We start from the raw sequence: 23,026 nt of genomic DNA, 5'->3' as shown, positions 1-23,026 counted from the left end.
TGTTTACTGGTACAAGCAGGGACTTTCTGTGCTATTGAGACTGAAATAAAGTTCCTGCTGAGTATTTTCATCTTGCTTGTCCCTTCAGGAACCTGTTTGTACATGGCAAAACCATAAGCTCACATATTTGGAGTGTGGCCAGTCTAAGGTTTTGGATTTCTTCCCAAGCCTGACAGCCTTGGAAAGGGCATTTAGGTCTCCCATGCTCTTGTCAGAAGAAAACCTTCAGCCGAAAGGCTAGTCACTGGTGCTCCCATTTGTCTGGGTTTAATGTAGTCCAATTGTCACACTTCAGTCTGTCCTCATGATGTGTTTTAAAATAGATCAAAGGAGCTAAACCGCTGGGGTCTGGGAGGGTTGGCAAGGCTGTTCTGGAGTGTGGCCGGGCAGTGGAGGCGCGTGTTGGTGTTCACCCAGGACAGCACAAAAACACCCCTGCAAAGCTGTCTGTCCTCCTTCCAGGGAGGCTTGGAGCTGGAAGTGCAGGGAAGTGTGCGGGTGTCATGAGCAGCTCGTGCTCCCTGTCGGGAGCAAGCTCTGTCCTTCGTGTACCCTTCTAGGCAGAGGACTTGGAGCATGCTACAAATAACTTCTGGTTTTAGCTCTTTACTCCACTATTGGAAGCGGTGTGTTCAGTAGCATAAAGATGTACTTAGTGACAAATAAAGATGACATGAAGGTTTGTATGTCATAGCTATAAAAGGAAAAAGGTCCATCTTGAGAGACATCTGAAGACAGGTACTAAACTTCATTCACAGTCTACTGCAGATGTCTTTGTAGCATTAGTTTGATTAGAGTTTCTTTACTCACCATAGCACTGAGTGCAGATCAAATGTCTTTTTTTATCACATCCCTCCCTTCCATATGCTGTGTTAACTGTGCATTTTGCAACTATTACTTTAAAATGCCTTAAAGCTTTTTTAAAAAATGAGATGGTCATAATTGTGTTTCTGAGCCTTTTTCAGACCACTTGCCCAGTTCCCACGCAGTGAGCACCAGAAAACATGTGGAAATACAACACGGCTATTTAAGTGTTCCCATACCCCACACTTGAGCCAAGCACCCCAGCTATTTATTGTGTCTGTAGGAACAGCTCTGATGATCTCTGTGATACTTGTGACAGGCAGCATTGGTCTGCTGCACAGAGACGTTTCTGGGCTGGAGCTTGTTCTTTTAAGGACAAATTTCACACTTTAAATAGTAATGAAATAGTTCTTGAGGCATTTTCCATACATGAAGTGAAGTGGGATTTGATTATTCAGGGTGCTGCTATATTCACAGACAAGTTCAGTTTGTTCAATAGACCCTGGCAGTCATTAATTAGAGGAATGTATTTCATCTTAACCCTCTTGACAGGCAGTCTATCCCTTTTATTTGTGTAATACTCCCACTTAAATGCAAACCATCTTTCAATAGGGAAACTGTGGTTCTGGGCCCCGTAAGTCACATAAACATCTCCTTGCTTTTTAAATTTGAACACCACTAGAAAGCAGCTGGAATAAATTCATTTTCTAAATTGTAGATATTGGGACAAGAAGTAAAAAGAAGCTGAATGGAGGATGTGTCATTTAAAAAATAAGTCAGGGTAGGTTAGTGGGGGCAGGAATGTGGTTTTTTAAATAACCCAGTTCTAGCAGTTGCCTGACACAGTGAGTTCTGGAAGTGCAGGTGATTCTTGGATGCAAACTGCAGCAGTTCTGGGGTTGAGCAGAGAGTGAAGTGTGGATTGGGAACAAGCTGGTCGTTCTGCAGTCTTCAGGGCAGGAAGATTGGAGCCAACCCTCCTGCTAATCATGTTCTGTTTAAACTCTTAACTATACAGATTAGCAGTGTTTCCTTATGTTTCCTGTAGATTGAGGTAGTTTTGAAGTAATTAAAATACAATTGTTTCCTGTTAGAGAACAGGATTTAAGCTGCTTGGCAACAGCTGCTTTATGAAAGGTATTTATGTGAGAGGAGGTTAAAAAATATAATCATGCTATTTTCAGAAATGCTTGACTTTCTTTTTCTCTAATAAACACACTGGTGAATTTTATAATATAATAACAAACTGAATATATTTCAAGTACTTGATGCTGCCTTTGGGGCTTGGAGTGGGTTTAGTTGTGATTTTTTTGGTTGTTGGCAAGTTGTTGTCAGTTTTAAGTTGTGTGGCAACAAAGGGCAATATTAACTATCTGGGCTCCTTCTTCATTAGCTGGTCTTCACATGGCCATTCCCTTGTCAGTCCTGGGAAACCAGTTCTCTGGTGTGTCCCAGCACAGTTGCACAGCTCTTCTGGCACCTTTCTGGGCTCAGCCGTGTCAGCTGGCACTTGTCTTGGTTTCACTGCTGGTTGACCACATGCGTTTTACTGCTGCAGATTGTCATGCTGTGTCTGACTCCTCCTTAGTTTAAAGTAATATTGCACTGGGAGCATGAATGAAAATTCTTTTCATACTTGTCTATTAAAAACAAAACCCCAAGACAGTTTTTAAAGGCTAGCTTTTGACTGCAGATTCTAAAACACAAAAAAAAATCTTGAAAAAAAAGAGAAGCAGGATTTGTGTCTTAGTTTCAGAACTTGCAATTAAATTCTTCATTCTAGATAAATATTTCTTATTCATCTTGTTAGGTTTTTTTTTTGTTAGGAATTAAATTCAGTGGAGTCAGAAGAAAACCAAAATTTAAACAAGGAATTATCTCTGTGGTTAATTCCTTAGAAATGTCTTGGTTATTAGTATCAAGATTCAGATGGTAAGGACTGTGGGTTAAGCTTTTTCCATCTGCTACAATGAGTAGACAGTGGAAAAAGCCCAATGGCCACCACAGCTGTGCCCATACCTTTGTTACCATCAGAGCTACCATTTCAGTTAATTTATAACTCTCTTAGTGAGAAGCAAAACCTTATCTCTCAGAATTATTATAACTCAGTTTGTTTAAGCAACCCTCTTCCTCAGGACTGCTCCTGGTCCGTTCACCAGGAGCAAACTGAAAAAAAGCCTGCAGGTTAGTGATTCATGTGTCCTTCTTACAAATAATGTGATGGTATTTGTTTGTTAAGTTGCATCATTCATAGGAGATAAAGGAAAAGCAAATCAAAGATCCATGTGACCTCATGCAGAGATCAGACAGTAACAGCATGTTCTCTGAGGCATCAGTCACATGTCATTTCCATGTAATTTTTATGCCCATTACTGTTCCAACTGTGGATAAAAATGCTTAGGAGTTTATGGTATTAGTAGGGAACTGTTTGGTTTACACAGAAGTTTGGTGAATACCTCATTCTGTTCTTATTCTCAATTGTCCTCAATTTCTTGCATCACTCAACAGTTACCATGTAATTGTGTGTTTTCTCCAGGTTAGGAACAGTATCACAGTGTTTATCAGGTAGAAAGAACAAATTCCCAGCAAGAAGGTATCAGTGCCAGAGTGTGCTGTGTGCTGACTGAGGCAGCCGTGCTGGTTTCAGTACACAGGCCATGGTGTTCATTGCTTGCTTGTCACTGATGTCATTTTGCCATCCTCTTCTCATTAAAGCCATTGTACCATGTGTTGTCATTTCTAGATGTGAAAGACTTGAAGAGCAGTTAAATGACCTGACTGAGCTCCACCAGAACGAGATCCTCAATTTAAAACAGGAACTGGCCAGCATGGAGGAAAAGATTGCCTATCAGTCTTACGAGCGAGCCCGGGACATCCAGGTGGGTGACAGAAGCAAGGACCCAAGTCCTGCCCTTTGCCTGCTCTTTCAGGAACTCATTCACTTTTGAAGTATGCCTGCGCTTCAGTATTGGATTTTAATCCTTGTAGCTTTATTGCTAAACTGCTGCATTCCAAAAGGTCCTTTTTCCATCTCTGACCTGTGGGTATCTCTCCAGGTAACCTCCTCTGTAACTCAGGGCTGTGTCCCACACAGAGGGAACCTGCTGCTCAGCTGGAGCAGAGCAGGAGCCAGAGCCCACTTTCTGTGCAGGCTTTTGTATTGGACACCCAATGGGCCGTGACCCAAACACTTCTTTTACAGTAGTGTTCCCAGTACACGTCCCTGGGGTGTGGTTGTGTCACTGATTTTACAGCAGTGGTCGCATACATCTAAGAAAAAATGGCTTTGTGTGTGCACTGCATTGAGTCAGGAAACAATTCTTTCTGTTGGCTTTGAAGAAATAAGGAGGTGTTTCTAAAAGAAAAGTTTCTTTTAGTATGTAAAAAAGGCTATAAAACAGAGGTCTTGCAGTCTGAGGCCCTTCTACAAAGCAAAACAGCTGCTCACCCTTACAGAGAAAGGCCTATACAGAAACAAGTCTCTTGACTATTACAAATAATTGCTGTGGTAGTTTTAACAGGTATCTCAGTTCTGATTGCTGGTGGGAGATATTTGTAGTGTGAGCAGAGAGTTGTAGGTTAAGAGTTCTCCCTTTTTCCTGCCGAGGGGCTTCAGCGAGGTGATTTCCTCTGAAGGCCAAGCAGGCTATGCTGTTCACACACCAGCTGCAACTCCGGTTGTCTAACATTCTTCCTGGTCACTGCTGTGTGGGGCAGCTGAGCAATTCTGCCCTGTGTTTTCAGGGGTCTTAACCATGGAGAAGCTCTCATGTTTCATTGACCCCCACAGACATGATGCAGTGAGAAATGTAACAGGTGACAATGACCTTTAAGTTAAATTTAATCAGTGTCTGTGGACTGCGGTACAATGGCCCCTGGCAGTGTAAACAGGAGGCTCTCCCTTGGGGGAGTGTTACAACAGTTGGCTTTTGTTTTCCTCTCTAAATTCAGATAGCAGGAAAATTGAATTGAAGTGGGGATTGCTCAACAGCTTTTTTTTTAATCTTCATTGTATAATTCAGTGATTTAAGTGTAAACTTAAATGTTGGGACAGCCTATTTCTCAGCACTGTTGAGGAAGAGGGAAGTGTTTTGTTGTATGAAAAACTGTTTAAGAGCATGGGCTACTGTTGCAGAGGAACAGTCCTGGTTCCTTTTTTGGTGATTAGTCTGGGAAGGACTGCTGCAGACTTGTATATCATATTTGCAGTTGGCCTATGTGTCTGGAAAAGGTGACTCTGAGGGAAGATTAGTGGAAATATTGTAACTTGGTATCTTAAAGAGCAGAAGTCTCTCTTGGTGTTAATTGCCTGAAAACCTCTCTCCTTCTCCCTAGCCCCCTGCGTTGCATGTCACCAGTGTTTTAGTGCAGGTTGGGTTGGTCCAGTTGGGGTTCAGCCTGGTGAAAAGGTCTGACAAATCCCCCCTGAGTCAGTGGGGCTTTAAAGAGGTGGATTTGTGCAGGGTAGTCTTCTCCTTCTACCTCCTTTCATTTTGCCTCTTCCTGTAGACAGTTCCGTAAATCTCATGCTTCTTTCACTTCTAGATGTCTTTCCCCAGTCCTCGCAGAGTCAGCTGGAGCTGTGCCAGTGCCACAGCTTGCTGCAGTCTGGAGAAGACGTCCTTCCTGCAATGGCAGCTGTGCAGTTCCAACCCTAGTTCCCCTCAGACCTTTCTCTGAGCTCACAGCTCACTAAGCAAGCAGAACACAGCCGAGCCTTGGGTAGTTATTTTTGTTGATGTAGTTTTCTGCGAAGTTGCCTAGTTTTCTGAAAAGAGATCAGATAAGCATGAGCAGCTCTAAGGAAGGTGATGGAAGTTGAGGTTCTGGGAATGCACATCCCAGAAGATTAAGATTTCTGGCTAGGTACAGCACCTCTGTCCTCTGAATGGCCTCTTGGAAGCAAAGCTTGAAGTGACCAGGTGGCTGGGTAGCCCCCTTCTGGCAGAAGCTGTGGGGTTTCCCAGCCTGGCGTCTCCATGTCAAGCCTTCTGGGTGTGGATGAGGCACCGTGGTTATTGTAGGCTGCAGTGCCCAGTCAGCAAGGGGCTTCTCACCACTGCTTCCTCTGCTCCCGCTGCAGGGCAGGAGCTCAGTGCATGAGCAGTGTGAGGTATGGGGATGGTTGGTGAGGTAACAGCTGTGAACTTGAGTAACCCAGAATGTGCTCTTGCCCACAGGAGGCACTGGAAGCATGCCAGACGCGCATCTCCAAGATGGAGCTGCAGCAGCAGCAGCAGCAAGTGGTGCAGTTGGAGGGGCTGGAGAATGCCACAGCCAGGAACCTACTGGGGAAGTTCATCAACATCTTGCTGGCTGTCATGGCTGTCCTCCTCGTCTTTGTCTCCACTGTGGCCAACTGTGTTGTGCCCCTGATGAAGACTCGCAATAGGACGTTCAGCACTTTATTTATAGTGGTTTTCATTGCCTTTTTGTGGAAGCACTGGGATGCCATCACCGGCTACTTGGAACGATTCTTGTCTCCCCCCAGATGATGGTGGCAGGAATGGGCTGCGCCGCTCCCTCCTGGCGCTCTTGGTGAGCAAGTGTGGCAAAGATTAGTCAGCGACTACTCTGCTGAAATTTTAAAGTGTCCGAGTGAATTTGTTTACATTTAGAATAACGTTTTTTCTCTGCAAGATGCATTGCAATAGTATTTTTTAGATTTTATTCAAGAACTCTTTTGGCAAGAATCCTGGATAATTTTTATGTAGCATGGTTCTCTTTGGATGCAAATCTTAAGATTCTTTAAAGTGTACAAAAGAAAAGAATAAAATACAGAAATTTGGAGCATACCAATGGGCAATTTAAATTGTGGCTTGAACTACTGTACTAAACCTGTCAGGAAGAAGAGAACGTGGTTAGCTTAAGATGAGCAAAGCTCAATCTAGTGCACAGCCTTGAATGATGGTACCACAGCAAACCTGTAACACTAAACTTTTACTGTGAAGTCTGCTCACATTCCATGTCCGAGTGTATGCGTTGAGTGGTTTCTTTCCTTAACAAGAGAAAAACAACGTGTGGATCCCTCTCCCAGCTCAGCATCTGAGTTCGCCGTTTGTGTTAACCTGACTTCAATAACTTTCTGTAAGGCTGGCTAACTTGGCTGAGTATATGGAGTGGAAGCCTCATGCCATACACAGTAACTGCACAGTTGTGCTACAGTATTTTGAAGTAGTCCTTGAAATACTTATACTCTTTAAGCAGAAGCCCTTGGTCGCACTTTTAAGGTTTTTTTTTAATATATGTATATTCACAGATTTAAAAAAAATCCAAACAGCATACTTGAAGAGTGTAATACTCAAACTCTCAGTGCTTCCTTATTGTTTCTAATAGGATTTTTTATTATTATTATAATTATAATTATTATTATTATTATTGGGGGTTTTTTTTGAAGGGGTTGGGAGGGTCATTACTTTTTTTTCTTTCAAATAAAGAAGTGATGTTTTTAAATGAAGAAATGCGTGAATAATTGTGAGCCGTCTTGTCCTGAAGCAGTTCTGAGGAGGGCAGAGAGTAGTTTCTAGTGTCAGCCTGTTGAATGCAGCACTGTCCATATGCCATTTGTCTGTCCTCCTGAGCTTAAAAATGCCGCATCATGGAAAACATCTGTCTTCTCCACACCTTTTTGTCATGCAGGGCTTTTTTTTCTTTTTCCACATCTGAAGTATGTGGTATGTTTGTATTTTTTGTTTGCATGTCATCTCTCATTCCTGGCCTCAGGATAAGAGCAAGGAATTTCTGTTCATCTCTTCCTAGGGAAAAGACAGGTTCTTTTGAGGAAAGAAATACTGACTCAACAGTTCACTTAACAGAATGGTTATCCCAAAAATAGTTCTAATTAAAAAGAAAAAAAAAAAACAAACCCTGAAAAGTGAAACCAAAGTTTTCCTCCTGTCAGGCTCTGGTAAGATTATTTGTGTGTCTGTATCTGTGGTGTGCCATCCTCTTTTTCAGCCACAGGGGCCAGCACTTGGTGCAGACACCTTTGCAAATCTTGAAAGGAAATGCCAGCTTCAAATGTAACCCCAAGTCCTCACAATGTGCCATTGCTGGTGACCTGTTGGTACAGGCAGGCAGCCCTCAAGTCCAAGGAATCTGTGTTCATTCTGTGCTGATTTTTAACTGCTGTCCCTTTCACCATAACAGTGCCAAGATTCATCTTTTGTCTTCATGAAATGTAAAAAAAAACCTCCAGGATTCTGTCACAACCATTTATGGTGTTTAGTTAGGTCTTACTGTTTTCCTTCTTTCCAGGATCAACTTCCCTCTGGGAATCAAATGTTGCCCAAGTGACCTAAACCAGCTGAAATCATACATGGGCATGTATGAGATGTGCAACATATATATACACACATACGTGGGCATTGTGCTATGATGCAGATTCTGGGTTCTGAGAAATTCCCTCAAACAAGCTTAATACCTTGAGTGTTTTCTGATTGCCAGCAAAGGCAAACCCTCCACTGTCCAACCATCTTTCTTCCTTTCCAAGGGTTCTTTTTTTCTGTAGTCACAGGAAACTCAGGTGCCCTTCCCCCAGGGATCCCAGTACACCTCTCTGTCACCATGTGCACTAATAATCTGCTCCTGTCGTAATTAAAACAAAGATTGCCATTTACAGCTGACTCAAGCCAAACCTGCTTGTGCTTTCTGCAGTGCCACAGCCAGAGCAGAGGTGTGTGGCCATTCCCTCCCTTGCTCCTGGCTCCGGTGAGGCTCTTCTCTAGTGACTCATATTTCTTGGCTAACTATCATCTTCCCATTATGCAGGTTTTGTTAGAAACAAATGTGTGAACAACAGTAAGAACTGATTTGGCACATAACTGAAATACTTTGTTGCCTTTTTTTTCTGAAGCCTGGCCTTTGTACATCTTTTTCTCAGTCTTGTTCACACTACAGTTGCTTAAGGTAGGTTTTTATGTGGTCAAATCAGGAAGGAGTTAAAAGCCAGTGGCTCTGGATACTCAGTGTCTGTTGTATTTAAGGAAGTGTTTGTCCCTCTTCTTTATATCCTAATTTCATTTATTTTCTCAACTGTCATATTCAGTAAATACCATTTGCTAGCTTGCCAGAAGGTGCAGGCTTAATAGAAACTGACATCTCAGAACTCTTTGGTGAAGGCCATATACATATGGGTCTGGACAAAGTGTCTGTCTCTTTCTCTCTCAACAGTTTCTTCCATTCCAGACAGTTGTCTGCAGTAGCGTCATGTGTGATGCTGCATCCGCTTCTCATATCCTAACACAACTGCCATGTGTTTTGCCTTTTGCACTAGCAGAACATTTTGGGGTTTTCCTCCCTCTTCAATTTGAAAGTCTGTGATGATTTCTGATAGCTTAATGATGATGTTGTTGGAAATGTGATTCTAGCTTTAAAGCTCCCTTTCCTTGTACATGGTTGTGTTTGCTTTCCTGATGGAGTGTTTCTGGATGACGCGTAGAGGACAGTTTCTGCTATGGATGTGAGTGTGTGTGTGAGTACCTTTAATAGCCTCCTTTGTAGATAAAAACTTTTTAGTGACCATCTCTGAGTTGCAGAATGTTTCCCAAAACATTTCATATTCGGAGTTAAAGTGATTCAGAAATTGTTTAGATGTGTTTAGCACATACTGCCTTGGCACATAAAAAGGGAAAAATGGAATGGACTGTGTAAGTTCCAAGAACAGCACCTCCTCATTAACATTCGAGGGTTCAAGTGAAGTTCATCTGTTTCCCCCATTTCCTTCAATATAAAGAAGAAAGAAAATCTTGATGCAAAAAAAATTACTTCTAAAACTTTTACAAAGTTCTTTTTTCTCTCAGCCTCATTAGTTTAGTTCAAGAATACTCAGCATGCTCCCAGTAGCTACTCTATTGGTTTATTCCAATCCTATATGTGCTTAGGTGGGATCAGATGAACTGCTGACTTAGGTGCATGTTACAGGAAAGCACTGTCTGTCAGCTTTGAAAATATGCATTTTTTAAATTAAAAAAAAGAAAAGGCATTATAACAAAAGAAGCCAAGCTACAAAGGGTTCAAGATTGAGTAGTTTTGCCAGTTTTTAAATGAATTCTGAAAGTGGCTAAAGAGTTACCCTGTGTGTCTGTGTTGTGTATGCCAGGTGGTATAGTCGTAGGCAATTGACTTAGCTGTAAGTGTGTTTTAAAAGTGTAAAAAAATAAACAGAAAAACTCACTTGCACGGGTTGAAAAGTACAGAAATGACACTTGTGAACGTAACACTGTAGTTTATAGATCTTAAGCTGCTAATTGTTGAGAGAGATTTACATTTGTCTTGTCTGATTGTCACAGATTTATCTGTGGCACTTTTACTGTATATAAAAAACTTTAAATAAAGACCTCAGCTATTAACATTGGTCTAGTTTGGATCTTTCCAGAGGGGTGGTGGCAGGGGAAGGGAGGTGCTATCATGCAGAAGAAGAAGGGTGTGTCAAAACTGCTGAGCCCTGAGAGCTTTAATGTGAGCAAGTTTTCCATAGCTCTGATTATCAGACTTCATCCTACACTCAGCCAGCCACACACCACTAGGCCACAATGAAAATAAGCTGGTGTCAGTATCTGGTCTCTGCAGGTAGAGGAAAGGAGCAGCAGCATTGCATTCATCCTCGTTGGTCCTTTCCAGCCCCCTTGTGCCTGGGACAGCCTCTGGCAGGGTCCCTGCAGCCACACTGCGACTCATTGCGGTCTTTCGGTCAGACTTACCTAAGAAGTGTCTGTCTTGGAAGGACCAGAAGTTGGTCCTGTATTTTTCCACCACTGGTCTGTGGCCTGCCCTGTCCCAGATGAGAACGGCCCTTGCTTCTGTGGACTTTGTCCTTAAGGGATTTCAGGGCCCACTCTGATGTGTATTTAGAGGCAGGTGCAATTGCAGCATCACCCATGTGTCTCAGGCTTGTGAAGGAGCAGTTCCAGGCTGGCTCAGTTTGGATGAGGAAGGCTGCAGCTGGCAGGACAGCACTCCGTAGCAGAAAGCTCCCTCTCCCTGAGCAGAGGCAAGAGACTGCACAATGTTGGTTGAGCCACTGCTGTAAACGAGGTATTTTGGCTACCATGTTTCATAGAATAATTTCTGAATCCTTTATTATTTATACAAACTGAAAGTGAGCAGATTGCTCACTGGTGTGGAGAAGATACTTGTTTCTCTTGGTTTTTGGTCATGTGGTATCAGGAACAAAGAACCAAGTAGGGAATGGAAACAATATTTTAAGGAGAAGGGTACTGAGTCCTTTTCTCTGTTTTCACAGAGATGCAAGTGCTGTAAAACCAGCAAGAGATCAAAAAGCAAAAGCAGCTGTTTGCAGGATTTTTCCCCCTGTAATCACCTCACAACCAGAATGCAAATTCCAGCAGTTTATGGATGAAGCAAGTGCACGGTGCTGCTTTTGCTAAAGCTGTCTGGCTCAGGATGGGACATGGTTGTGAGGGTAAATGGTTCTGCATTCTTTTGCGGCGGTCACCTGAGAGGTGCTGGCTGTGCCTCAGGACCAGCAGGGGACCATGATGACCAAAGGTGAAAGCACTGGCCTTCTACTCCCATGTCAACAGAATTAATCTGATAATAGAGGGGATTAGGTGGTGTTACTCAGCTTTTTGGTTAGTCTGTGGGAAGTGGTTTGGTAGCTCCACCCAGGTCCTGGGGAACAAACAGGGATATGGCAAGCGTACAGCCATGCTGGGTTGCAGCAGTGGAGGTGAGGAATTGGCTCATATTTCTCACTGGAGCAGTCCTTCTCCCCGGCCAAATAACATCACTTTGATGTGCTAATAGTGGAAATTTTTGCAAACAGCCAGGTCCCTACCACAAACTGCCTGTCTTCAAGTTGTTTCTTAAACACCAAATCAACTGGTGTTTTAAGTGTTGGTCAGTGGTTCATCAGCCTCAGTGGATCCTCCCTCACTGGCTGGAGTTAGAAATAGGAAGAAGGTTCTTTGCTGCCTGAGTTAGCATGAAATAGAATATCCCAGGGCAAACCAGCTCTGCTGAGTGGCTCGTACTCTAGCCAGATCCCCTCTGAAATTAGGAATAAGAGTCACCTTGTATGTGTTCTCAGCCTTTGTACCAGCCTTGTGCCAACCCTGGCCAAAGGGGAAAAAATAAGTAATATTGCCTGAGGAGAAAGGCCAGAGCAGGTTGGGAAGATGCAGTGTGTTTTCAGCCCTCCTCCTCAGTGCAGCTGTTCCTGTAGCCCTGCCTACTTTCAGCTGATACTCTCCTTGCCTTACAACCAAGTGGTCTGAAGGCATTCAAAAGTTCCTCCACTACATATAAAACAGTGTTTTCAGATTGGGGTCACCTATCAGACCTCTGTTGCAACAGCTTGAGGACACTTCTGGCTCCATATCATTGTTTGAAGAACACCTTTATGCCTAATCCTAATTGTGATCTCTAGGGAGGAGGATGCCTGAGAGCCTGTCTGGCCAGAAGAGAGAAGCAGATGAGTGTGACACCACATTGAGCTATCTGGTCAGTCAGCTCCTCAATTCCACCTGATTCTGGCACTACTGACACATCTGCATATCACGGATGTGCCTCCCCAGTCCCTGAGGGTGACCAGGAGCTCTGGGCCAAGCCAGCCTCCCGTTCCTTCTCAGCTCTGCTGAACGTGTCCCTGAACGGGATGGTGCTGACACAGATGAGCACGCACTGGGGGGAGGCAGCTTCTTGGTTTGTCCTGGGAAGGACTGTGACCAGAAAGCATGGCTCGTCCTTGTCTCAGGCACACCCTGAGAGCTAAATGGGACATTTTACAAATATCCCATCCTGCTTACCTGGGCAAAGGGTCCTGAAAAGAGAACGGGGATTGTATGAGGAAGCAGGTGACGTTTCACTGATGGAGCACTCCTCAGCAGAAAACATCTTCAAGAAGCAACATCCCTCGACCCTCCTGATTGTTATCTCACACATCTTGAAGCAGTTGTGGCCCTTGGCATGGGTCAAATAGCCCTGTCCTACATGCTCAAGAACTTGGGCTATGTTCCTCCAAAAATGTTTCTTTGAAAGATCGTTTGATTTTTTTAGATCAGCTCTCCACCTAAATTGTGCATATTGGCATTTCCCTCCACCTTTGGAAACAGACTGGCAGATAGGTATCAGCTGGCATTCCATCTGTCCCGTCCATTGCTTTCCCAGCTGGCAAAGGCGGGTTGTTGCTGGGAGAAGCCAGACTGGCCCGGGCGGCTTCGCCCTCCCGAGTGCCCCGAGCCGGGCCCGGGGTGCCTGGGCCGGCGGCTCCCGGCCTGCGGTGGAGGCGGGCAAACCCCGCCCCTCCGAACTGCGGGGAAGACCCGTGCTCTCGGCCGGAGCAGCCGGGAAGGAGCGGGACCGCCCGCCCGGCACTGGGGCGCTGCCGCCGCGAAGTTCAGGGACGGGATGCGGGGCGGCTGGCGGGATTTCGCTCGCGGAGCTCCCGCAGGCTCCGAGCCCGGCGCCCTGAGGGGACCCGCGGCCCCCGCGGCTCCGGCGCCGCCTGGCGGCCGTGCCGGGCACTGCGCGCGCGCCGCCCGCGGTCTCAGGCGACCCCTGGCGGCCACGGCCGGCAGCGCGGCTGGAGCGCCGGCACGGGCACCGGCACCGGGAACGGGCACCGGGCACGGGCACCGGGCACCGGGAACGGGCACCGGGAACGGGCACGGGCACCGGCACGGGCACCGGGCACCGGGAACGGGCACCGGGAATGGGCACGGGCACCGGCACCGGGAACGGGCACGGGCACCGGGAACGGGCACGGGCACCGGGCACCGGGCACCGGCACCGGCACCGGGCACCGGCACCGGGCACGGGCTGCGCACCGGGCACTGGGCACGGGCACCGGGAGCCGGACACCCTGCTCTACTCGGCGCGCCCGCCCGCAGGCACTGCCGGAGCACCCCAGCCCTGCGCTGTGCTCGGTCCGTGCTGCCGCCTCCGGGAGCGGCACGTGCAGACCCGGACCTGCTCGGTCATACAAACGCCTCGCCGAGGCTCTCCCGGGCTCCGGGGCATCCCGGGCTCCGGAGCACCCCGGACGTACAAACGGCTTTGCCGTGCAAACGTCCCGGCCGCTCCACCGCCGGGCCGCGGGCAGCAGCTGCAGCCGCACACCCAAGTCCCTGCGCCGGTTCTGCTGAGCACGGCCGCCCTCCCCCGTGGTTCAGCATCAGTCCAGCAGTGACTCGGTGGTTATCGCTCGGATGCTGTCCTGTATCGTGCTGCTCGTCTCCCCGCTCAGGCTCTGCAGCTCCTCTCCCGCTCCGGCACAGAGCAGCCCGGCCTGCGCTCGGCTCCGTTGTCCACGTGGAAAGGGAACACGCAGACACGGGCTGCAGATCGGCAATGCCTCGTTGCTCCCTGCTCTGAAGGGAGCCATTCCGAGGCGTAATTGTTCACGGGACGTGCTTGCTGGCTCTCAAACCAGCAGTCACATAAGGCTGAATGCTCTGCTTCTGTTGTTAAGCATGTCTGGGTCTGTGATTACAGTGAAAATCAGTCATTTTTCTGATCTGGACCTTTCCTCTCTTCTCCTCAAAGTGGGGCTGGAGTCTACAAGATCTGCTGACAAGCTCCTCCCTGCTTCATCCACTGCAGCTCTGCTGGGCACTCAGACCTGCTCTCCTGCTGCTGCCTGTCCTGTTCCCATTCCTGTTGTGATGTCTTTGCTCGCAGTTCTGGCTCTAGAGGCTTCGTGTCTCCTCTGGCTCCCAGAAAACGTGCTGCCTGTGTGCTGGCTTGTCCCAGAAACAAAGGGGAAACCATGCTGATCAAGGCTCCCCAAGCACCAGCCTCAGCCCTGCTCTTTGGAGTGGTGTCCCCACCTGCAGGGCTCACACTAAAGCAACTTTTTCTTGGATGCCGGGTAGCTTCCTTACAGAAAAAGAAATTGAAAAATCATATGAGATTTTGAGGTTCTTCAAGAAGAGGACAGAGAGAAGTGTAGCAAAGTGGCTACATTGATAAATTTCCCATTTCCTGACACGGGCTGGGAAGGAGGGACCCCTGCAGCGGCAGAACTGCAGAGTGATGGGGACTGGAGGTGGCAGACAGGCCAGCTCAGCAGGCACATGGTAGTGCAAACAGAGCTGGCAAGCACAAGCTGCCTGTGGCCCTAGAGCAAGATAAACCTGCAGATTCTCAGCCTGAAGGTGTTCTTTCCTATTAGAAAGATGCCCGTCATCGTTGTGCCACATCCCCCTCTGAGGAGTTGCCAAAAGCTGCACTTTTCCCCAGGTGTTACCTACATTGTTAATTACTGGGGGCAAGGTGTGGCCCCAGTTGAAAATAGGGAGGCTGTGGAGTGAGAGATGTGGGGACAGGGCACAACTGTGGGTTGGGAATGTAGGGAAGTGGTTGGGAAAGGGCCAGCTTTTAATTGAGCTGCTGAAATCCTTCCCCCTCTCCCCATCAACAGAATGAAATTGGGGGTTCTGCTGTCCAAGATAATACTTTTGTTTTGCTCTGGTGTATGGACAGTTGTGGGAGCTGCTGGTGGAACCCCGTGCAGGAATTCAAGGAATGTAAAAGGTGGGTGAGCCGGTGTGTCCCATCTGACACCAAAAATACAAAAAAAAACCCAAAACAAGGCAGGTCCTTGTGTGGGGAGAGCTCAGCCCCACAGCAGGTTGCCCGCACAGCAGAGGCGAGCCTGGGGCCGGGACTTGGTGCTGCAGGGCTGTGGTGTGCCAGGGCACCAGCGGGGCTGTGGTGTGCCAGGGCACTGACAGGGCCATGGGCACACACGGGGCCACGGGCACACACTGCTGCACTTTGCCCCGTTTCCTTCAGCACAAGCAGTGTCAGTAACTCGTCAGGTCACTGACACAGGCTGAGGTTCAGGCCCCTAATCACTGCTCCCCCACGGCCTGCTGAGCAGCAGTGAGCCAACACTAATAGTGATTGAGTTTGTTTCGTTTATTGTTGGCTTTCAGCTTGTGGGCTCTTGCCCAGGTTTGGTTTGTTTTTGTCTGGAGCACCTGGAACCCCAGAGAGTTTCACACTGTGCAGGTAGTTGTCCAACATCCAGGTTGTGACAACTCATCCCTGTCCTTTCAGGGGAGGTTCTGTGAAGGGCTGAAGATTTCTATCAAGTGAGTTTCTAACACAGGCTTGGAACTCTGGCTAAGAATGTGTTAATTAATACTCAGGGTTCCTGCCAAGCAGCGTGGGAGGCCAGCCCTCCTCCAGCCAGGCGTGGGGAGGTGAAATGACAAGGTCTCCGATGGTATTGCCTAAGGTCTCTTGGAGAGGTGGGAGAGATGTTCGGGCACCTGCCATCCTCCAGTGCATCTCCTCTGTTCCATGAGGAGAAAATCAGTTTTTGTCATGGTCAGAAAAAAAATAATTCACAAAGCCTGGTTGCTCTTCCACCTTGAATTATTATCAGCTTTGACAAGCTTTGTCTCTTGGCTGCCAGGATACTGCCAGCTGAATCTAATGCTGTTGATTTGATAATATATCTAATCTGACTTTCTTGAAAATGCCCAGTATATCAGAGCTTCTGTTTTCCTACTTGAACCATCTTCCCTCTTTGCCTTCCTTCTCTTTCCCAGCTGGGGCCAATCTGTCCGGGAAATAGTCCAATTTATTTCCATCTGATGGGAGTGGATCCCAGCTCCATTCCTTCCGTCTACTTCAGAGTTGAAATCAGCCTAGGTCATTATTTTGAAATCCCTCATTTTCCTGCTCTGCATTTTTGCTGCAGCTTTTCTCCCTCATCAGTGGAAACACCTCTAAATATCTCTTTCTGAGGGGTGTTCCCAGAGCAACCATCACACAGTCAGCATGACCTGGATGATTGAGGTCCCGACGAGGTGTTCCCCACAGTTTAGACCTTCCTGGGGTCTGAGCAGAAGCACCAGTATCCCATGTGGGATAAAACTTAAACTAGCAGGTCTGGCCAGGCCTCAATCTTTCCACAATCATTCCCACGACCCCCTAAGGGTCAAGGCACACAGCACTTTCTCTGTCAAGGCACACAGCACTTTCTCTGCTGTGGCTCTCGTGGCTGCTGGTCACCATGTGGGACAGCCAGGTCTCCGTTACCCAGCAGCATGTGGCCCATGGACCCGTCTGCCTGTGCTCCTGGGGGATCCCCTGCAGGCCCTGGACCTGGCGTGGTGGCTCTGCTGGTGTGGGGCCACCAGCGCTGTTGCCCTGCCCCGTGTGGGCAGGGATTTGCTGTTTGCTCTGCTGCTGCCCTCCACTTGCCATGCTGCCTACCCAGGGCTGCACTTGCTCCTCTGAAATGAGCCCTGAGCTGCTGCTAACTTTGTTGTGGGGACAAGAGAATCACAGCTGAATTGTCCAGTCCCCGAGTAAATGAACTGTGATCACTAAGCCACGGCCAGAATGAACCACACTGCAGGCTTATCTGTGTAATCCCTGTTTGCGTGTTTAAAGACTGACAGGAATGCAAAAAAAAATCCAGACAAAAAGATAAGGGCTGAAGATGCAGGATGGTGTCTTGAAAATTTAATTTAGCAGAGAAAATATCCCTTCTAAAACCACTTTATTAACTGCTGTCAAGTGACAGCCATTTGGCCTTCACGTGCTGTGGATGAATTCAGCCAAGTTGTGTCAGACTGCTCTGAAGTGTGGCGTGTGCCATGACCCAGGCCCTTCCCTGGGCTCTGGGTGCATAAAATCTGCACGATTGCTCTGCAATGGGGCTTGTCAGCAGGGACTGCAGCTGGGTTATGAATCACTTTCATTTGTCATGTGAGCTGGTTTCACACCAGCATCTCTGGAGGGAAAATGCTGGAAAACTGGGGGAGGGAGGAGAGGGGGAATGTCAGACACTACCCTCCTCTTCTACCCCACCCCTTGCCTGGGTTCTTGATGGAAATTATTTTCCCTCTCCACCAGCTAATGACTAGTCCTAAATTAATAAGATGGAGAGAAGTGGCCAATGTAAAATGTATTTTGTTTTCACTTCTAAGGTGGCCACAAGTCATAGTCTGTAATGATGGGGGGTGTTATCAGTCACACAATCTGACATTTTGCCAAAAGGTCTCTTTTTTCTCTTCTCTGAAGTGTGAAAACAAGGGATGCTGTTTCTGGTGTTCTGTAAAGAAAAATGTGGGTTGCAGAGCCTTAAGGAGCCATTAGATGAAGGAAACCAAAGAAGGAAAGAAAAGGCCTCTTTCTTCAGATAATTACACAAATATTGGACCTCTAGGGACACTTAATGGAAAACATTTTAGAAAGCACCTAAAAATCTGCCACGGAAATTTCCCATCCTGGCCATCCCATTGTCTCCTGCATCCTTTATTGGGGTAATCCTGAGAAAAATCAAAGACTCAATAATTTGATTTTTCCTTTATTTTGTATTTACTTATTCAGTTGCTGTTAAGGACAATAAAAATGAAATTACCCACTCCTGACTGAGTTCCCTCAACACTTAGGTAAAGTACAGAATTATACAAAACACGTAGATTCCCACTGCATATTATCCTAAGCAGCAAAAGCGTAAACCAAACAGAAGCCCCTCCATGGAGACAAATTATTCACCCAACAAAAGAATTACTCACTGTGGGCAAGTAGGCTTTTACAAGGTTGATTTTTAAGCGTGCAGATGAATGTTATAGGTGGTAAGAATTCATTAGAATCTGCAGCAAAGGAAAAAATAAGGAGACAGTGATTTGTTTTTCCTAAGTGGAAAGGATCCCACATTATGATGCTGGAAAATGAATGCCCTGGTCTCTTCCTTTCTCAAATCAGAAAAGTGTTTGGTTGTCTGTTTTAGCTTTAAGCTCACAATAAGATCTCCTGAAATTAAAGAATTTCTTGTTTTCTTCCACAGAGTGGTACCATTAGACGTCTTGAGAGACAGCTGCTCCCTGGAGAGGTGCAATGAGTGTGAAGGCACCATCCAAACACCCTTTCCCAGTGCTCCCCTCAGCAGGCTGCCTCTCCTCTCCAGGCGTGCCCGGAGCTGTGTGCCCACTGCGCAGTCTGGATTGCGGCTCGGGGGGCACCTGGCACCGTCCGGGTGAGAAACGAGCTGGGTGCTGGGCACGCAGCCAGCCAAGCCCTCAGCTCCGGCCAGCGAATGGTTAACTGGCCTTCCACAGGCAGCTCCGCACAGCAGCAAGCTGCAGTCCTGGTAAACAACATATGTGAGCATGAGCTGGTGGAGCTGCCGTAAAGACTTTCGGATTTTCCAGATTCCGGCTCCCGCACCGCACACGGACGTGAGGCTGGGGCAAGAGAGCACCTCTGGGCGGGCGGGTCCTGCTCAGCACAGCGCACCTGTGCTCCATCCTGTGCTCCATCCTGTGCTCCATCCTGTGCTGCTCCCTGTGCTGCTCCCTGTGCTGCTCCCTGTGCTGCTCCCTGTGCTCCATCCTGTGCTCCATCCTGTGCTGCTCCCTGTGCTCCATCCTGTGCTCCATCCTGTGCTCCTTGTGCTACTCCCTGTGCTGCTCCCTGTGCTACCTGTGCTCCTGCTCCCTGTGCTACTGCCCGTGCTCCTTGTGCTCCCTGTACTCCTGCCCGTGCTCCCTGTGCTGCCCGTGCTCCCTGTGCTGCTCCCTGTGCTGCTCCCTGTGCTGCTCCCTGTGCTGCTCCCTGTGTTCTCTGTGCTGCCCGTGCTGACAGCCGCCGCGCTCACCTGCCTGTGTGCAGCAGGCATTTAGAGGTGCCATGCACATCTACTGCCGCCCAAAGGACCAACTTCCTCGGTTTCTTTGTATTTCCTGAATCCATTCACTCTTCTGTCGGTTTCTCTGGTGCTTCCCTCCCCCCTTCCTCCAAAGACTGCGTGGAGGATGCACACATGAAGGGAAGGAAGAGTTGGCCTCTTGGAGAGGAAGTAGACATTAGTGCTTTTTTTTTTTTTTTGGTCCAATTCTGGAACTAAAAAAGCTCCAGTCAGGACCCGGTCTGATTAGGTTTTAGGATGAAACAGATGCAAAGTTTCATGTGACAAAGTAAATTGGCACATGGAAACTGATGAATTTTTACATTCTGTTGTTCCCCATCTCTTGCATGGGATCAGAGCTGTTAGACCTGTAGCTGATTAAGTGTGAGACCCAGCACAATAACAAAAGAGTTGGCTATCAGTTTCTTAATGGTCATTCTGGAGCTGGAGTGCAATATTCTTTTGAAATAAAGACAACAAACAGGGTCTTCCCATTTTTAAACAACCCCACTTTCTGTCTTAAAAAGAAAGAGAGCAGGTTTGTTAATAGTGCCAGAGCCAGAGCAGAGGTACATTTACATTCCAAAACTTGCATTAATGCCCAGCTGCAAGAGTTTCCAAGCAGGGCAAAAGCCAGCAAGTTAAAGGAGTTGGACTCATTTGTCTGCCTTGTTGGCATTGAAAGAATTCAGGCAAGGCCAACTGTGTCACTGGGATTCTCTAAGGTATAATTTAGGCATGAGATGTTTACAATCAACTCTCATTTACATCAGCTGTGAGAAAAACACAGAATTTATTGGTTATTTCAACTGGTGGGTTAATTGCTAGTTTAACCACTAACATTTATTCAACCTTCTGCATCTGAAGAGCCCCATGGCCAGATCCTGCACTCTAGCTGCCACGCTTGCTCTGCAAGATTCCTGCAAGTGAGAGGAGCAAGGCCAGGACCTACCACTGTGGTTCAAGTTTTGCAAAGCAGAATTGGTGCCTGCCCCATGTGGGTGTCTGACTGAGTCCCAGAACAGTCAGAGCCATTGGGAGCCATATTCACATCCTCTTTCAGTCCCAGGAACAAGCCAGAACAAAGATACAGTTTGCCATGGGCCAGGCTCTGTGTGCCTGCCAGTGGTGGTTACAGAACTGCTTAGCAAAGAGCTTGATAAGATCAGTGGGGTCGTTTGTGAGCTAGGAAGTGCCTCCATGTGTGCCAGGATCTTGGAGACTGGCCCCCAGACTGCTTTGTGAGTGCTGCACAAGGAAATCTAAATGCTGCTAAGCAAGGCTGCGATGAGTTTTTACACACGTGTGTACGTGTGTGTGTGTGACTTTTGACTTATCTCTAAGGTTAATGAATGTGTTTCCTGTACCTAAGCGATGTGGAAGCCTTTAGAACTGTTGGGGTCACCAGGGAAATGTTGAGAGCAAGATCACACTCTGTGCATACCACATATCCAAAAACACACAAGCCAGCTCAGTGCAACATGGTGTATCTTTTAAAGCAACATGAAATGTTAACCAAAATGCTTAGGATTGTATTAAGCCATGCAAAACAAACAATTAATTTACAATTAACCACATTTAACCCTTTCACTTCAAAGCACAAAATGAGCATCAACACTGAAGGCTCAATAAACTCAGTGAACATGGGGGAGAATAATACTGAAGCCACTGAGGTAAGTCAAATTGGTTGGAATTAACAAGGGTACTATGGGTTGTAGTAATATATTTACAGGCTGATGATTATGCTGTGGGAAGGAAGGGAAGGGAATTAAATTCCTGTTTAGTTTAGTCTGCATTTTAGTGCAGCCTGTTCTTCAGTAGTACACAGTTAAAAATGTAGTCTGTCAAATCCCACTGACATATTTTGGCAATAGATATATCCTCTAATTGAAAGCAATTGTTGTGTTGTAAGCTTTCCCCTTTTCCCATTTGTTTTGGTTAACGAGTAGTGGTGGCCTGTCTACTTAAACACGTATTGAGCAACTGCTCACGGGGAAGCTAGCATATTGCAGAGCATGCAGCACGATCCTGCCTGGCTTCATAAGGACAACTTCCTCCTGGCTTTGGTGGAGAACAAAGCTGGTAGGATCAGCCTTGCTGGTTGTTGTTGCAGGGCTTTGCTGTGTGGGTCAGCTGGGGCTTCCATGTGTGAGCCCTGGGGTAGGAGTCAGGCTTCCTCCCAGGGCAGCTGAGCTTTGTTTTGAGCAATCAGCACTGGCCTCTGCTGGGGTTCCCATGAAGGGATGCTCTGCTTTGTGTGAACTTGCTTCCTTTGCTGGGAGCCAGGTCCTGCATCCTCGGTGGCTGGCAGGAGTCAGGACACGCAGGGCCTGGCACGGGTGGGACAGGGATGGCCCCTTGTGCCACAATGCTGTGAGCAGTGCCCCGCAGCTCGGGGGGCTTAACAAGCCCCTGCTCGGCCAGCCCAGGCAAAATGGTGTGAAAACCTTTGCTCCTCACAGAAACCCTCTGGGGCTGGTGCTAGCTGGAGCCAGGGCCCTGCTCTGCCATGCCCACCTGCACCCACGCCTGCCTGTGATGCCCATGTTGGCAAGAGACAGGTATGGATGAGAGACTCAGTGTGACCGGGGTGGAAGGGACTGTGCTCCACCTGGCCACCACCTCAGCACAGGCTGAGCTTCCCACAGACCAGAACTGGAGCTGCATTTGAACTCATGAGCCACATCTCCAGCCCTGACCAATGTGAAGCTGGGATAAGTGAGTGCTGGGTCCTCCCTAAGCCTCTAAGGAAAATAAAAGTAACAGGTCACCAAGAAGGTCTGGGGAAAACTGGGAAACCTGCTGCTTTTGCATCCAGTGAGGGTCCAAGTGGTGAAAGATCTTCTGTCCACCCACAGGGCCCAGGTCAAACCCAGCACAGGCACATTTTTATTGCCTTGTGATAAACCTCCCAGTCCAGAAAGTCCTGGCTTTATTGTGTGTGAACTTTCACCATCACTGAATATGTCATTAACCCAGAAAGAAACCTTTTTGTGCTCACAGTCTCTGTCTGCACAGCTCCTCTCAGGAGGCAAATCCCTCATGGCGAACACGTCAGCTGGCTGCCTGCTGCAGACAAGGTTATGACTGCATTACACATGCTGAGGAGACCACGGCTCTATATTACACTGGGAAAGGCTCATCTTCGAAAACAAAGAGGCTCAAGGAAGAAAAGGCTGGTTTTAGTCAGAAAGTGGCTGAGGTCCCCATAAATCCCTGTCACCCTTCCCCAGACAGGGCTAGAGGCCAGCAGCACGGTGGCAGCAGAGCGTGCTGTGCCCCTGCAGTTCCTGTCACAGCCGTCTGCAGCGGAGCCCGGGACCACACCGGAGCGTGGGTTTAGATTAAAGGACGCTGGGGAAGTGACCTTGCCTTAGTCTTTCTGCTAAGCACCTAGCAGACTGCCAGTGTGCTAAATCATTAGTAAAAACAGTAATGACAGTCTGGCCTCATCCATGAGCAGTTCCTGCAGCACAGATTAGTAACAATAAAATGGGGTCTCGGTCCACGCTCATCCAAAAATACACTGAGGATTGCTAATCACTCTATTTCCAAATCCACTGTTATTTCTGAGTGCCCTGAAGCGCCTGAGTGAGCACTTGCTGATGT

The 23,026-nt window shown here is 47.5% G+C and overlaps 1 protein-coding gene and 2 long non-coding RNA genes across 12 annotated transcripts in view; 2 read left to right on the top strand and 1 right to left on the bottom strand.

The window, feature by feature from the left end:
- Positions 1-10,154, top strand: part of TMCC1 (transmembrane and coiled-coil domain family 1) — a 64,684-nt gene extending 54,530 nt beyond the window's left edge. For all 10 annotated transcript variants that reach the window (XM_064433199.1, XM_064433195.1, XM_064433189.1 and 7 more), the window contains 2 exons: positions 3,548-3,683; positions 5,985-10,154. In XM_064433199.1, the coding sequence (XP_064289269.1) occupies positions 3,548-3,683; positions 5,985-6,299 (451 nt within the window). In that variant the 3' untranslated portion in view covers positions 6,300-10,154. The remainder of the gene's footprint in view (positions 1-3,547; positions 3,684-5,984) is intronic.
- Positions 8,641-12,980, bottom strand: LOC135308269 (uncharacterized). Its single transcript, XR_010368790.1, has 2 exons — positions 12,573-12,980; positions 8,641-10,785 (listed from the first exon to the last, which is right to left on the bottom strand). It is a non-coding gene; the product is annotated as an uncharacterized LOC135308269 (long non-coding RNA).
- A 6,328-nt stretch (positions 12,981-19,308) lies between these two features.
- Positions 19,309-22,540, top strand: LOC135308267 (uncharacterized). The gene is made up of 2 exons (XR_010368789.1): positions 19,309-21,090; positions 21,367-22,540. It is a non-coding gene; the product is annotated as an uncharacterized LOC135308267 (long non-coding RNA).
- The last annotated feature ends 486 nt before the right edge of the window (positions 22,541-23,026 follow it).

This window comes from Passer domesticus, chromosome 9 (assembly GCF_036417665.1).
Source record: "Passer domesticus isolate bPasDom1 chromosome 9, bPasDom1.hap1, whole genome shotgun sequence".
Classification (NCBI taxonomy): Eukaryota; Metazoa; Chordata; class Aves; order Passeriformes; family Passeridae; genus Passer; species Passer domesticus.
The sequence above is the reverse complement of the archived record's forward strand: the minus strand, read 5'-3'. Positions and strand labels throughout refer to the sequence as shown.